Source organism: Gastrolobium bilobum, unplaced genomic scaffold (genome assembly GCF_033153095.1).
Source record: "Gastrolobium bilobum isolate Gb01-03AN ecotype WA unplaced genomic scaffold, APGP_CSIRO_Gbil_v1 utg7694, whole genome shotgun sequence".
NCBI lineage: Eukaryota > Viridiplantae > Streptophyta > Magnoliopsida > Fabales > Fabaceae > Gastrolobium > Gastrolobium bilobum.
In genome coordinates this window covers 6,425-21,771 of record NW_026900155.1, presented here as the reverse complement: position 1 = coordinate 21,771, position 15,347 = coordinate 6,425, and the positions used below count along the sequence as shown (strand labels likewise).

Genomic DNA, 15,347 nt, shown 5'->3' with positions numbered 1-15,347 from the left:
AGCTGGAAAGTAAGGAGGCAGGTAAGACAAAGAATTTGTCTGTGGAAAGGCCTCCTATTAGGCAAGTAAGGAAGAAAAAAGACAAAGGCCCTTCGGGCACTATTGGGGGCCCAGTTAGCTCTCTGATAAATAAAATCACTGGGCCAGTTGGGCTGTCTCCTTCCCATCTGGTTGGTACTGCTTCTGAGCAAAAGATACCCGAGACCATTATTTTAGACCAGCCCTCGTCCGCTCTTAAGCCCTTGACAGAAAAGAGGCCCCAGGGGAATACGGGGGTTAGCAGTGAGAGAGAGCATGACATTTTATTAATCCTTAACTCTATGTCCAGCGAACAAAAGGAGTTGGCCCTTAAATCAGCTGTAGCAGCTATGATAACTTCCAGAGAAGGGAGTCTCCAGGTACCAGGTCGCAGAGGAGGAAAAGAGAACTGGGATAGGATTGGGGTGTGCGAAGATGGAGCCACTGGTTCGAAAGTGTTGAAAGGAAATCAAGCTGGTGATAATGCCCTAAGGGATAGGCACAACAATGGCCATAAGGGAGTGGATAGGAGTGGGAATGGTGATGCCCATATTTCTCACCAAGACCTTTCCAGTTTCCGATGATTGTGCTGACTTGGAATTGTCGTGGTGCGGCGAAGAAAAGATTCAAAAGCATCATGAAGACTCTTTCCAGTAAGTATAAGGTGGAGATGGTGGTGCTTTTAGAGCCTAGAGTTAGTGGCTCAGGAGCGAACACAATTATTAGTAGCCTTGGGTATGGCAATTCGATTTTTGAAGATGCAGTAGGTTTTGTAGGGGGGATTTGGATTTTGTGGAACGACCTCAACTTCTCTGTGGAGCTGGTGGAGAAGAATTCCCAAGCTATCCTTACAAGGATTAAGCCTCACAACAGTCAACCGTTTCTTTTTTCTGCTATCTACGCAAATCCGAGAGTGGAAAAAAGAAGTGAGCTTTGGGAGGTCCTTAAGAGGTGGCAGCATGAGTTTGATGAGCCTTGGTTGGTAGCCGGGGATTTTAATGAAATTCTGTCTGCGGATGAGAAGAAGGGTGGTGCTCCTGTTGATATGGGAAGATGTAGATCCTTTGCTTCTGTCCTTGATGAGTGTGTAAGCTCATGGATCTTGGTAGCTCAGGGCCTTTTTTCACCTGGAAGGGGCCAAAGTTTGCGCACTTAGACCGTGTGTTTAAGAGGCTGGATCATGCTATATCTAATGTCCTTTGGAGAAATACCTATGATGAAGCAGTGGTCCAAGTCCTTCCTAGATCCAATTCGGACCACAACCCTCTCCTTATTGTGCTTTCCCCAGTCAACCAGGAATGGGAGGATCGTCCTTTTAGGTTCTTTCCTCCCTGGCTTGAGCATCCGGGATTTAAGATCATGCTGGAGGAGGAATGGAGGAAGTCAGGGGGTACTATGTCTAATCTTATGGGCCTGATTCCGACTCTTAGACATTGGAATATAAACACCTTTCGTAATATCCATAAGAAGAAGATGACTCTCCTCAGAAGACTTGATGGTATTCAAAGGAATCTGGAGCGTGGTCATAATCCTTTCCTGGAGAATTTGGAGATTGAACTTAGTCTGGAATTGGACCTAACCCTTGATATGGAGGAGCAACTCTGGTTTCAGAAATCAAGGGCCAATTGGATCAGGGATGGGGATCGTAACACCAGGTATTATCATACTATTGCTGTGGCTCGCAGGCGCAAGAATAAAGTCCTTTCTCTGAAGAATGAGATGGGTATTTGGATTCGTAGTGAAGATGCTCTTAAAAGCTTGGCCTCTAATTACTACTCTAATCTGTTTGCTGATGATCAACCGGTTAGGACTTGGCTCTCCACGCAGGTTAACTGGCCTTCGCTGGATCCTGCTGACTGTCATCTTCTGAGCAAACCGATTACTAGAGAGGAGATTAAAGTTGCGTTCTTTCAAATGGGGCCTCACAAAGCGCCTGGAAATGATGGCTTTCCTGCAATCTTCTACCATCGTAATTGGGACCTGATAGCTGATCAAGTTTGTAATGATATTACAGGTTTCTTCAACAACCCAGAAGGCATTAAATCGGTAAATGATACTCTGTTAGTTCTCATTCCTAAAGTTGATATTCCTGAGAAAATCGATCAGATGCGGCCTATTGCTCTCTGTAATGTCCTGTATAAGGCTACCACGAAGATCATTGTGAATCGGTTGAAAGGGGTCATGGACAAACTAGTCTCCCCCTTTCAGACCAGTTTTGTTCCCGGGAGAGTCATCCATGATAATATTATTATTGCTCAAGAAATGACTCATTCTATGAACAGATTAGCGGGAAAGAAAGCTTATATGTCGATCAAAATTGACCTTGCCAAGACGTATGACAGGCTGAATTGGAATTTCATTTATCAGGTCCTCTTAGAAGCTGGTATTCCTCTTGATATGGCAGAGGTGATCAGAGCCTGTATTACCTCCCCCCGCTTCCAGGTGTTATGGAATAGCAGCCGTTCTGATCCGTTCTATCCCTCGAGGGGTATTCGGCAAGGGGATCCTATTTCTCCCTACCTATTTGTGATGTGTATGGATAAACTCTCTCACCTTATTGCTGGAGCGGTGAGAGCGAAACGCTGGAAACCCATGAGAGCGAGCAGGAAAGCACCGTTTATCTCCCATCTCATGTTTGCAGATAACCTGGTCCTTTTTGGGGAGGCAAGTCTTGTCCAGCTGGATGTGATGCTGGAAACGCTCAAAAAAATTTGTGATATGTCTGGGCAGGTGGTGAGTATCGAGAAAACTGTGGTGTACTTCTCGAAGAATACTACTTCGGAGGTGAAGGAGTTGTTAACTCAAGCTAGTGGGTTTAAGGCTGCTGATTCTCTGGGGAAGTACTTGGGCTCCTTTCTGTATCATGGTAGAGGTAGGAGGCAGAACTTTAATGGTGTTATTCAGCGAGTTAAAGATAGGCTTGCTGGGTGGAAAAAAATCTTCTCTCCTTTGCAGGTCGTTCCACCCTTGCAAAGTCAGTTATCAGCTCTATCCCTACCTTCCACATGCAACATGGCTCCATTCCCCTCTCAGTGTGCAATGAAATTGAAAAGCTCCAAAGAGGCTTCATATGGGGAGACTGTGTTGAGAGGAAGAAGGTACACCTTATAGCGTGGAACAAGCTTTGTAAGCCTGGGTGGGTTGGAGGCCTGGGTTTGCATAACCTCAAGGTCCATAATGAAGCTTTCCTTTTCAAAATTGCTTGGCAGATTTTAAACAACAACAATGCTCTTTGGGTCCGTTTGCTTCTGGGAAAATATGGCAGGAAGTTTGATGTTAGAAGATCCTCCTCATCCCAACCTTATGACTCTGTGATGTGGAGAGCCCTGTGTAGCATTTGGGACAGGTTCCTTGGGTGTCTTCAGTGGAAAATTGGTAATGGTAGAGATGTGTATTTCTGGAAAGATTCCTGGTTGCACTCGATTCCCACTATCAGTGAATTTTGCACCTCCTCCCTCTCCCCTGCTGCTTTGGAGGCTAAATTCGCTGACATGGTAGACCTTAACATAGGGGATTGGCAGCTAGATATCCCCCAAAGCATGCTTCCCAAGGACGTGGTAGATCAAATTAGATCAGTTATCCCTCCAACGCTCTCGAGTGAGACTGACCGCCTGGTCTGGAAGAGTAACACAAACAAAAGGAGCATTGTTAAACATGCTTATACCAGTCTTATGGGGTTTGAGTATATCAACAGGGACCCAATTTGGGGATCTATCTGGAGATGGCAAGGGCCGCAGCGTTTTCGTCAATTTACTTGGCTGATTTTTCATGGTAGAATCCTTACTAGAGAGGTGACAGCAGCCTGGGGAGGTTCTCCTTTCTGCCATGTGTGTCTGGATAAGGTAGAAAACATCATGCATGTGCTTCATGATTGCAAAAAAGCGCTCCCTGTTTGGAATTTCTGGTTTGCAGGGAATATCCCCTGTGACTTCCTGTCCTTGCCCCAAGAGGAGTGGATTCGAAAAAACGTAGACAAAGGGTGGACTCACTCTCAGCTTCTACCTTGGCAAGATCTCTTCAATACTACAGTCTGGTTCTTATGGAACTGGAGAAATAAAGAGACTCATGAAGCTAACTTTTGCAGACCGATCAATGTTCCTCTGTTCATCACGAATTATATTATGGAGTATAAGAGTGCTGCTGTGAGTAATGCACCCAGCAGCTTCCTTCCCCAGCCGAGATGCAGGGTGAAGTGGAAGCCTCCCCCTTCAGGTTGGTGGAAACTGAATGTTGACGCAGCTTTGAGGAGGAATCCGTGTCAAGCTGCTTGTGGTGGGCTCATTAGGGATGAGTATGGGAATTGGGTTTCTGGTTTTGTGTATAATATAGGTAGCTGTGATCCCTTGACGGCAGAATTTTGGGGCATCCTAAAAGGTCTTCAATTCGCGTGGGAAATGAAAGTTCAGAACCTTATTGTTGAGAGTGACTCCCTCCAGGCCATCCAAGCTATAGTCGGCAAGAGAGAGGACAACGCTTGTTACGCTCTGAGCAATACCATCCAGCGTTTGCTGGATAAGGATTGGCATACAGTCCTGCTTCATGTTCGTAGAGAGGGAAACCTTTGTGCGGATTGGATTGCTAAGTTTGCTTTCAATGTTCATGATCGGTTTTTGGTGTTGGGTAGCATCCCTTCTGGTTTAGGTCCCCTGTTAGAAGGGGGTGTTTGTGTTAGTTAGCGGGTTGTTGTTTTGCTGGGCTTGTGCCCCTCCTGTTTACCAAAAAATAAATAAAAAATAATCCAATAAACATTTATAGAATTCAGTCAATATTTGTTGGCTTTCTCTGGAGTACTTTTGCTAGCTGTAGGATGTTTTGTTTATCAAATTGGTCAAGTACTTGAATGATTTGTTTTCACATCTTTATGTGTATTTGAACTCCCTTTTTTTCGGCTTCTCATGAATTTCTTTCAGCAGTTGAAAAAAAAAAATGAAAGAAAAGAAAAGAAAAGAAAAATCTACTTTAATGAAATACTTTTTTGGAGTTACCCAACCCTAATTATCTCTTTGAGACGAGTTGGCTCCCTCCGGTATCCCCACGAGCTTCGACTCTTTGAGCTGGACTTAATGAAATACTACAACTTCATTCAAAACCACTTATAGTGCTTTAGGTTTATAAATAAATTTTCTTGATTAAAAAACCTTGAGGTTGACGTGAGATATTACAGTCTAAACATTTTCTTTGTCGTTTTAGCAAGGACGGTAAGATAATAAAAAAATAAAAAATAAATAGAAAAAGAGAAAGAATAGTAATAGTACATAGCAAGAGGAACAAAAAAGTTACAAGACAAAGGAGTTTGGGGTTTGGTGATAAGTACCAAGTACAACCAGGAAAATGACCCTACAATAGGCTTAGCAAAAAGTGCATGAAAACTTTTTTCTTTTTTTTTAAAAAAAAGGATGAAAATAAAATAAAAAGGGCGCTCTTAGACAATTGGGCATCCTTGAAAGCAAGTGAAATCAGAGCGAACATAACGTAATACTTAACCCAAATATAAATTCATATATAACATGAATTTTAGAACAATTGTGATCAAATGTACATATATGTGTTAGCTATGAGTAGATGAACAAGGAAGTACTTGTATGCAAAGTTGTTTTTGTGTTGTAATAGTCCAGATAGCTCCCACTGAATTTGATTAAATTATGCCATATTCACCACCAGCTATCTCTCCATTCTACTTATAAAGTCAAACGCATACATACAAAACCATCCAAAAGGAAAAATCAGCAAGCTAATAAACATATTTTTCCTTTCTCATGAAAGGCAAGGCATGTTAAAGAGATGTAAATAAAATGAAATTTCAACAAGCCAAAAGTGTGCAATTGGAAGAGCTAGGAGCTTCGCCCCAAGAGAACCATGCAAGGGCCGGTTAAAAAAAAACACCAGCTAAGCTAACAGCCAATGAAATGCCAATAAAGTAAAGAAAAGAAGAACCTCACAAACAAAACCAAAACAAAACTATTCTACGAATATAGACCTTAGGAGCCAAGTAAAAAAAGATCTTAAGCTCCTTGAAAGTCCACAATTCCTGCAAAACAACAAAACAGCAGGAAAATTACACTACTTCCTAGCTTACTGCCAGGTCTACCATAAGCATTCAAGAGATGGCCCGAATTAGACCAGAAGTGTCCACATGCCATAATGATGACAGTATTTGCTGCACCTTGTTAATACTAGAAAAGTGGCATAACATGACTGTAGTCATCCTTGATAATGTCTTCATTGATGTCTACAATTTCTTAAATGTCACAAAAGAAAAACCATGAGGCCTCAACCCCCAAAAATTCCAAATTCAGATAATTAAACCCATATCAGTAATGCATTCTCAAGTCGAACATATCCAGTGAAATCCAAGCAAAATAGAAAATGGCTGCCATATTTTAATTTAACCCATCAATAGTGGTCATGCAAGAATGTTAGAGTTGATCACATGAAAGATAGCCTAATAAATAGGGGTAGAGAAATAGCATGAAAAACCACAGTGGCATCATTTGATCCATGTAACCAACCCCTCCAAGTGGGAAAAAGGCTTTGATTGTAGTTGTATTTTATCCAACTCTTCATTGGTCTATAATAAAATTCATTATAAGAAGGCCTACCATTCTTCTAAGAGGCTATCTTCAATTTCTATTGGTGATATCACACAAACAACTTAGGTGTCTAATGTCCATGCTCTCATTCCCTTCTCTTCTTTGTTTTTAAAGGTATAGAATGTGCCCCGATAACAAAGGTAATTAGCATCGAAATTTTTTAAACTTCAGCGGTCTACAAACATTAAACATACACTTGCTGTAAACAAACAGCTCATGCTCAACAACGAATATATGGACTATAAGATTAGCCAACTATATTTTACTTATAATGAATCAACAGACAAGATACAAAAGTAAAAAAGTAAATAAAACATTACATTTTTACCTTTAAAACAGACTCAGACAGACAAATGCACAATGGGGACACAATGTTCAAGTTGATAAATAGCTGCTAAAGAAGCCCAAGTGCACTGTTACTTTTGCAACTCCTAACCATTGTTGCAACTTGTAAGTTGTCACTCAAGCCCAAACTTTTGAGCTTTATGAAATTTATAAGTGAGCATCCTTGTAAAATATGAGCAACACCAAATCCTTAGGGGGCCCAAACCTCCATTTCACTTCTGTTGTCCTTCTTGCTTGGTCCTCCCAAGAAGGGATTGTTGGGTAACAAGTGCATAATGTCAACCGGAACATCCGTGTATTTTATCAACTTGTTGATGCTATTAAAGTTAAATAAGGATAGCAGAATTTAGCAAAATAAAGTTTCAACTTTCAGCAAATAAAATTGTTGAATTGATTATTCATTTAAACTTGAAACTTCTAGACCTGCAATCGCCAAACAGTATGGAGCCCAATTAGCCCAAGGAGTATTACACTATTACTCTTGACGATGTGTTCTTCCATCATTTCTTCTAAGAAGTACTACTACGAATTCTTTGTTATCATAAAATTCCACTGTATCCTCCTGGCAAGCATCAAACAAACTATAAAAGTTCATTGCATATCTCTGATAGAACTGGAAACCAAACGTAGGTATTATTGATATTTTGGGATGGAACCACGCTCCAATAACTGATATCAGTATGGTATCAGAAATCAGACAGATGAGTGTGTACACAAGTAGTGGCCAACACAGAAACAAAGATAGCATAGGCAAATTGGAGAGTGCCTGCTCTCTCCCAAACCATAATTTCCCAAAACTTATCCCTTTTCTGCTTCCCCCACTCACTTCTAATCCCTCCATTGTAATTTCTAACTGAATTACCCCCTTGCATTCCACACGCCCTGTTGCCATGACTGCAGGTTGTTAAAAGTGAGGTCACACCTCCCATGCTCCAACCGATGGGATTAATTCCATTCCTACCCTTCCCTTTCTTCCTAAAATACACTTCAGAAAACCTGGTATCTTTAGGATGGCTATCATCCTCAAAATTTACCGGGAAAGATTTTAAAGGCAGAAGATATTTATGGTAAAAGCCAAATAGTGAAGCAGGATTGATATTATAGATATGATGGTTCATATATAGCCTTCTAATTCTAACTACACGAATGTGTCCATTTCTATAAAAGGAACAAGCTCACCCCTTCCATGAATACAACCTAGACTATTATACACTAAAATAATAACTAGTACTTCTTCCGAACCCGAGGCTGCCTGAGGGCTGATGCCCTGATGATGATAACCTTGAAGCCTTGTATTGAATGTGTGGGCAAACTTAGACTCGGTAAGGTGAATGATAGAGAATACAAAATTGATAAATTTACAGGAATCAGGACCATGATTAGAGACAGAAACAAACTGATTATATATGAGAATTCAAAAACTAACAAAAAAAAATTAATACAGATAACACAAGAGAAATAGATTTTGTTGCAAACATTGTCACTAAGGATAAGCAAAAATATAAAGGCCTAGTAGTAGTGACCTCAAACCATATTCAAAAATAACATTTGAAAGTGAACAAATTATTAACTTTAGAAAATCAAAACAGGCTGAAGCGACCACTATAATCTAGAGAAAGTAAAAGCTCCAGCAAGCATATTATGAACTAAAAAGAATAACTCATTCAATTTCCTCATTCTTTACTACAGCAATAATTCAGAGACAAGGGCCCGCACCACATAGAAGTATTACAATCAAACAAGATCACAACTGAAGCACTTGATAATTTCATGAAGAAAACAAAAAGAAGCTAAAACACCTAACTAATCACCTGGGAAGTTTTATATACATATGTGTGTGTGTGTATAAATATACAAACTGAATTGTGCTTACAGCATCAAGCTAGAGTACAGAAAGTGGTCTTGAACAGCAACCCACATACTATACTATACTATACGGCAAACATAATTAATGCTCACTTAGAAACCAAAAGAATTTCAGGATTCTTGAGTTTGGTAGGCGTGCTAGCATTTGAAGTGGCAGTGGCAACAGCAGCAGCAGCTTTGGCAGCATCCCTAGCCCTATTATCAAGTTGAATGAGACTTCTCGTAGCAAGTATAGCCTGAGGCACCAATTCATGAGAAGCCCTCGCATACAAACACCTCACAGCATAAGAGGCAGCATCCTTCACATCCTGAGAGTTCAATGGACCCAACAAACAGTGTCCCAATATTCTCAAAGCAGGCTGCAGAATCTCCCAAGGCAAAGGGATCCTATCCCCCTTTTTGGCCTCAGCCTCAAGAATCTGCAAATTCCCCATCTCTATCTCTAATTCCTCAATCTCTATCTCACCACCATTGACATCATTCCCAACAGGATCAAACTCTGTCCTGCAAGGGCAATCCTGGCCAGCCCAACCAGCAGAGAAGCGGCAAAACTCGAGCTTGGACCAGCTTGGCATATGAGAGATCTGTGAGTAGTAACAATGAAGTGCCACGCCAACAATGCAACCCCTCTTGGTCGATTTCACCGCCGATTGGGGCTCCAGAGGGGGAGATATTACGCCGACGGAAGGCGGCGTGGCGGCGGCGGAAGGAGGGGGCTTCCTGAGAGGGGAGTGGTAGATGGAAGGGTGGGAGAGGTCGGGGATAGTGACGAGGAGTGGTTTACCGGCGCGGATTTTGGTCTCGTAGGCGTATATTGCGAGGAGGATGGCCTCGAAGCCGGCGAGCGAAGGCGAATGTTCGGAGTGGATGCGGGAAAGGTAGAGGCCGGAGAGGAGAGGGACGAAGGAGAGGACGACGAGGCGGAGGTGAGGATCGGAGGAGAGGAAGGTGTCGTAGAGCCAGTGGCAGAGTGGATCGGATTCGGAGCCGGAGAGGGAGGCGGAGATGGCGGAGTATGCGGCGGGGGAGGACAAGAGGGAGAGGGCGGGGCGGTCGGAGTCGGCGAGGGTGGAGAGGGAATGGGAGGAAGAGGAAGGGAGGATGGCGGCGAGGGCGTGGATGCGAGAACGAGCCTTGGACACGGATTCCCACCAAGACTGCATAGGGTCGTCGCGAGACGGTGTCGTTTTGTTGGGGTTAGAATTGTTTATGGAATTAGAAGACGAAGAAGGAGACGACGAGTTGTTACGCTGCAAATCCATCACTCACTCACTCCCCAAAACCCCACTTTTCCCTCTCTCTCCCTCTCCAACACTCAAAACTGCCACCAAAACACGAGTTTCTATCATATATTTACATTTAATTATATAATCTTTTTTTTTTTTTTTTTTTTGGAGGTTATTATATAATCTTATTTAAAATAAAGGCAATTAGTGTTACTGTTAATTTATTTCACCATTAAATCATTTATGTTCTTTTATATTATGCACCGGTTGAATTTATTTTTATCTTTATCCAACACACTGTCGTTTCGTTTTGCCCCCGTCTCTCTTTAACTCAACTGCCACACAACACAGATACATCCACGCTCGCTTTTATTAAGTGGCTTTTGATAAAGGAAAAAAAATAATTTTGCAAGAGAAATATAATTGATACGGCTACGGTAGGAAATGAGTTTGGTAGAAAAATTAGAAAAAAATTATTTGGTAGGTTGAAATATAGCTGAGAAAATTGAATAAAATATTTTAAATGTCTGTTTGGTTGAAGATAAAATACTGATAAGAAAATGGATTGAAATAACAAAAATAACCATTATAATTTTTTAATTGTTGATTGGTTGAACCAAAGTCAATATCTCAGTTTCGATATCTGTCTTTCTCTACTTCTATTCTTTCTAGTTGGGTTTGCTCCAGTACAGATATTGAAGTCAACACATGCATGGTGCTTTGAAGATGCAGAAAGCAATCAAATTTGATACAAAAGGAGGCAACGGAAGAAAACCCACCTTCAAAATAGGAAAACAAAATAGTACATGTACATACAAAATTTTCCAACAAAGAAAAAATCAGAGGGAACACAAAACAAAACAAAAAAGGCACGGTGGTTTGTAAACGATGGAAGGGAGAGACGAAGAGAAATTTAGAGATAGAAAATGAAATAGAAGAGAGAAAGATAGAAAGGGAGAGGAATCATGATCGGCAATGCAAAAGGCAGTAGCTTAATTGCAGGTTACAGGTTACAAATTTTACAAGATGAGATTTGTAAACGATGGAAGCAAATTTCACGAGACTAGATCTGTAAACTATGGAAGGGCCATTTTTGTCAAGAAATTTTAGCTCAAATTTTTACTTACCCAGTCATCACAAAATACCATAGGAGAAGTGGTATTTGAAACAGTAATATTCATCACATATTACACACAATTAACCCTTCCATGGTAACTCATTTGAATGGGGAAATTTTTGATAAACTTATACCAAACATGATAATATGTGATACTCATTCACACTTCCCCATCAATCTCAAAATAAATCTCTTACCAAATACTCCCCAAGGAACATTCAATAGCTCTAATCATATAAAATGTTTTGTATACACTCGTAAATCGTAATTTCGTTGCAGGCTTGCAGCTCTAGTAATATCATTTTCTCCATTTTAAGTATTTAAATATGAAATTTCTGGTTAACAGAAACAACCAATGATTATTGATTCATTTTAGAAACAGAAATATAAAAAACTAGTCATTACATGATCAGTCATGTGTCGCTGCACCATTCTATCATACTGAAAATAAATAATCGTCGAATGAACATAATTGTCTATTGATAAAATTGATTGTTGTTAGAGTATCTTTCTCTTTAAAAAAATCATATACAAATTAATTTTATGTCCTTCGTAATTGTCTGTCAATTAACGATTATCATTTATTGCGAATTAATAATTAATTAATAAGTTTGATTTGAAAAATAATAATCGTTAATTGAAGGAAATCAACGGTTAAGATGTGATCGTAATATTGTGCGTAACATTATTTGTGTATCACAATACTCTATCTATCTGATGTTCCAAACTTTATTTCTAAGTGATAAATAGGGTTTGATATGATATCTGCCATCATTGAATCAAAGGTGTAACACCGATACTGACCCAATGAGCTTGTCTCTTATTCAAGGCTATTCTTCTGGTGAAGACGAAGAAGAACACAAAAACATCCACGATTCCGACGACGACGACGTCGGCGGCGGCGAACCCTCCGCCGCGACCCACCCGTCTCTAGGCGACAGATCCTTCTTCGACCGCGTTTCCCAAAACACTTCTGCTGCTTCTGGTCTTCCTTCTGCATTCGACGTATTCTCCGAAGTAACTTCCCCACATCCCCTTTCAAATACCCACAATTCAAGTTTTCAAATTTCGGAATTCAATTATCTTCTGCACCTCGAAAGTTTTAATTTTTGTCCCAGTTATTGAATCTTTTTGGATGGTTCTGTTTCCCTAACGAAGATTTCAGGACCTCCCCAATTTCTGAACAATAGCGTGGAGGAGTATAACCCAGCAAGAGATGCTGAACAGCAGCAAGGGAGGCATGGCTCTCGGAGGCATCGCAAAGAGAAGAAGGATTTACCCACAGGTACTGTAACCATTTCCTCTTTCTTTGTTTTTGTTATTTTCTTTTCTTTTTTCATCTTAACTATGATTTTGTGTACAAAATATATAAGCTGTGGCCTCATGGTGTAAAAGGGTATGTATGGTTTGGATGGTGAATGTAGTTGTTAAGCATGAATTCACTTTTGAGATAGCTTTCCAGGGGTTGCTGGTGTTGATTTTGGGTGGCTTTTCCTTGCACCTTGAGACCTGTTATAGTGTAGAACTAGAAAGAGTATCTAGTGTAATCTATGTGGCGGTTTTACTTACACTTCATTGTAAAAAAATTTCTGGTTTGTTGTATTGTTGATTTATTACTTTTACAAGTTTATCTGGCTTAATTTTGGAGTGGATATCCTATTCTTTTTGATTTTTTAAAGAGGCTCTTTCCCTTTCAAAATGCTTATGGGTGGTGTTGCGTAAGTTACTGATATGTTAAATGCACTTTTACATGGGGAAACAACTAATGGGCAGTTAAAATAATTTTTTTCTTAAGGATCGGTACATGACTATGATAGTTTGATGTGTCAACTCAGCTGGGAGTTTATTAAAATGAAGTGAAGAATCTTCGCTTAATTTTGTTTCATGTTTAATCTGGCTCAATGAGTATGAATGTACCATCCTGTTCATTTTGAAAGTATAATATTTATTGATACATTTCTCATAGGTGCGGTGGTAGAGGCAAAAGCTCAACTAGTTGGGATTCATGAGCGAGTAAGAAGTGACATCAATGGTAGCCAACCTCCAACATCAGCTGCCTTGAGCACTTCAGAAGAAGTCAAGCGGGTGCCATCTGCAACCAATCCTAATGCTGAAGATGCTGCAGAGCTTTTGAGGTATGCATTATTCCTTAGTAAATTCAGGACCTGAAAATATTATTTATTTTTTCCTCTTAATACCAAATAGTGCTCCGTGTAGTCTGTACATAAAGCTCCTTTACAAGTTCGCTGTAGGTGTATCTTGGCAAACTGTTTATGATATGAGCTTTCAAATAGATGACTTGGAATTTCCACCTTATTTTGAGTACATTTTTAGTACTCCTCTACTTTTTAAAGAGCAAATCCCAGTGCACAAGGCTCCTCGACTTGCAAAGGTAGGGGAAAGGGTCGATTGTATGCAGTCTTAATCTCGCATATTTGTAAATAAATTGTTTGTCATACTCAAACCACTGACCTTTTGGTCACAAGGAACAACCTTATGGTTGCTTCAAGCTCACTCTTTTGTTACTCCCTTACTAAAATTAGAAATATGTGGACTCATGTGACATTAAAAATAGGGCAAATTATACAAAACCACCCCATACTTATTTGCTTTTTCAAAATAGCACCCTAAACTTTTAATTGAAACAATTTACCCCCTCATACTATAATATTATAGCAATTAAGCATATTTGACCAATTTAAGACAAAAGTACCCCGATTTCCCTGATCCACCAACAGCCCCCTGTTGTTGTCGGTCACTTGTCGCTGCCTATCATCATATGCTGGCTCTTGTGTTGTGACTTTTCTAATTTTCTCTCCCTAAATGGATGGATTTTGTGTAATGGTGCGTGTTGTGTTGGTATATGTTTGAATTAGCTTATTTTGAACCTTTTGTGTTTTTAACTTTAAGGTAACTTAAAAAGAATTATCTCTATTTTTTTTACCAAACATGCACCTGGTCTAAAATCTATAATAGGCTAATGAAATTAAGCCTGGAAACTAATAGTGCTACAAGACTGGGGCTTGTCCTTAAATGGTTGGGTACAAATGAGAAAAGAAAAAGTGTTGGAAGAGGAGGTAGTGATCTAACTCAGCATATGTATGATATTAGGGAGTGATAGGTGACCGACAATAATAGAGGGCTGTTGGTGGATCAAGGGAATAGGGGTAATTTTGTTTTTAATTGGTCAAATATGCTTAATTGCTATAATGTTATAGTATGAGGGGGTAAATTGTTTCAATTAAAAGTTTAGGGTGCTATATTGAAAAAGCAATCAAGTGTAGGATGGTTTTGTATAATTTACCCTTAAAAATAAAAAAAGTGGATGGATGAAAGCAGTTAGGTGAGTCGGTTTTGTTTAATTTTAGTGAGTGTAGTGCTGAGTCCTACACTTATTTCATCCCTTATTCTTGGAGCAGATATGCAGTAACTTGAGGAATAAGTTATAGACTGGTAGTACTATTTCATATGTGTGGATAGATTTTATTATTATTTTGGCTTGTAGTCTGAGTACTGTCACTTTCTTTGTAGAATGTGCTTGCAGTGTGGGATTCCCAAGACATTCTCCAATGCACGTGGAATGGTCTGCCCTGTATGTGGTGATCGCCCTCCAAAGGATACAAGCACAGAGTCCAAGAAGAAGGGATCAACTATCAAAGATAAGGAAAAATCTAAAAGGATGAAGGGCCAGTCATCTCATGCATCCTGGAAAAGTGAAACAGAGATGCATCTAAGGCAACAGTTTGATTGACATTATCTGTGTGTTTCCTTTGTAGGTTACCTGGTAAAATGTGACATGTTTAGGACTATGCTATTAAATTGAAAAACTTTCTTGTTAAGAATGTCAACAGAAGTACCTACCACATGTGACTGTATTATTAAGATATTTTTTTTAGTAATTGAAGTTAGATTTTGTTAAAAGAGAAATCTCTTTTTGGCCTTCCCGAATCCAAACAAGACTACAAATGTCGTTCTCATTGAGTGTGTTAGATATGAGAACTTTTTGTATAGCCGAAAAAAAAAAGAAAAAAAAAGAAAGAACAATAACATTGCATTCTTCATTGGTTGTACCCATCAAATGTGTCTATGAATAGTAACAAATATTCAAATGTCTTTCTCTTTTATTAATAATGTTTTACGAAGGGCCTATTCGAAAGGCGTCCTTTATATCTTCTCTCGTTTGAA

General features: G+C 39.7%; 3 protein-coding genes across 3 annotated transcripts; 2 read left to right on the top strand and 1 right to left on the bottom strand.

Moving 5' to 3' along the window:
- The first annotated feature begins 598 nt into the window (after positions 1-598).
- Positions 599-4,694, top strand: LOC133295534 (uncharacterized). The gene is made up of 3 exons (XM_061494376.1): positions 599-1,160; positions 1,244-2,890; positions 2,974-4,694. The coding sequence occupies exons 1-3, from the start codon at positions 599-601 to the stop codon at positions 4,692-4,694; spliced, it is 3,930 nt and encodes a 1,309-aa protein (XP_061350360.1).
- A 3,927-nt stretch (positions 4,695-8,621) lies between these two features.
- LOC133295547 (uncharacterized) lies at positions 8,622-10,135 on the bottom strand. The gene has a single exon (XM_061494387.1). The coding sequence runs from the start codon at positions 10,079-10,081 to the stop codon at positions 8,909-8,911; it is 1,173 nt and encodes a 390-aa protein (XP_061350371.1). The 5' UTR covers positions 10,082-10,135; the 3' UTR covers positions 8,622-8,908.
- Positions 10,136-11,941: 1,806 nt separating this feature from the next.
- LOC133295544 (uncharacterized) lies at positions 11,942-15,116 on the top strand. The gene is made up of 4 exons (XM_061494385.1): positions 11,942-12,179; positions 12,321-12,447; positions 13,129-13,297; positions 14,694-15,116. Exons 1-4 carry the CDS (start codon positions 11,970-11,972, stop codon positions 14,911-14,913), a joined length of 726 nt encoding a protein of 241 aa, XP_061350369.1. The 5' UTR covers positions 11,942-11,969; the 3' UTR covers positions 14,914-15,116.
- The last annotated feature ends 231 nt before the right edge of the window (positions 15,117-15,347 follow it).

Bases quoted from the DNA above. Each gene is read 5' to 3' on its own strand.
- LOC133295534 (XM_061494376.1), top strand. From the start codon at position 599: ATGATTGTGCTGACTTGGAATTGTCGTGGTGCGGCGAAGAAAAGATTC. The intron at 1,161-1,243 runs GTTTGCGCACTT...ATGATGAAGCAG, and splicing joins TTCACCTGGAAGGGGCCAAA to TGGTCCAAGTCCTTCCTAGA. The intron at 2,891-2,973 runs GTAGGAGGCAGA...TCTCCTTTGCAG, and splicing joins CTTTCTGTATCATGGTAGAG to GTCGTTCCACCCTTGCAAAG.
- LOC133295547 (XM_061494387.1), bottom strand. From the start codon at position 10,081: ATGGATTTGCAGCGTAACAACTCGTCGTCTCCTTCTTCGTCTTCTAAT.
- LOC133295544 (XM_061494385.1), top strand. From the start codon at position 11,970: ATGAGCTTGTCTCTTATTCAAGGCTATTCTTCTGGTGAAGACGAAGAA. The intron at 12,448-13,128 runs GTACTGTAACCA...CATTTCTCATAG, and splicing joins GAAGAAGGATTTACCCACAG to GTGCGGTGGTAGAGGCAAAA. The intron at 13,298-14,693 runs GTATGCATTATT...CTTTCTTTGTAG, and splicing joins GATGCTGCAGAGCTTTTGAG to AATGTGCTTGCAGTGTGGGA.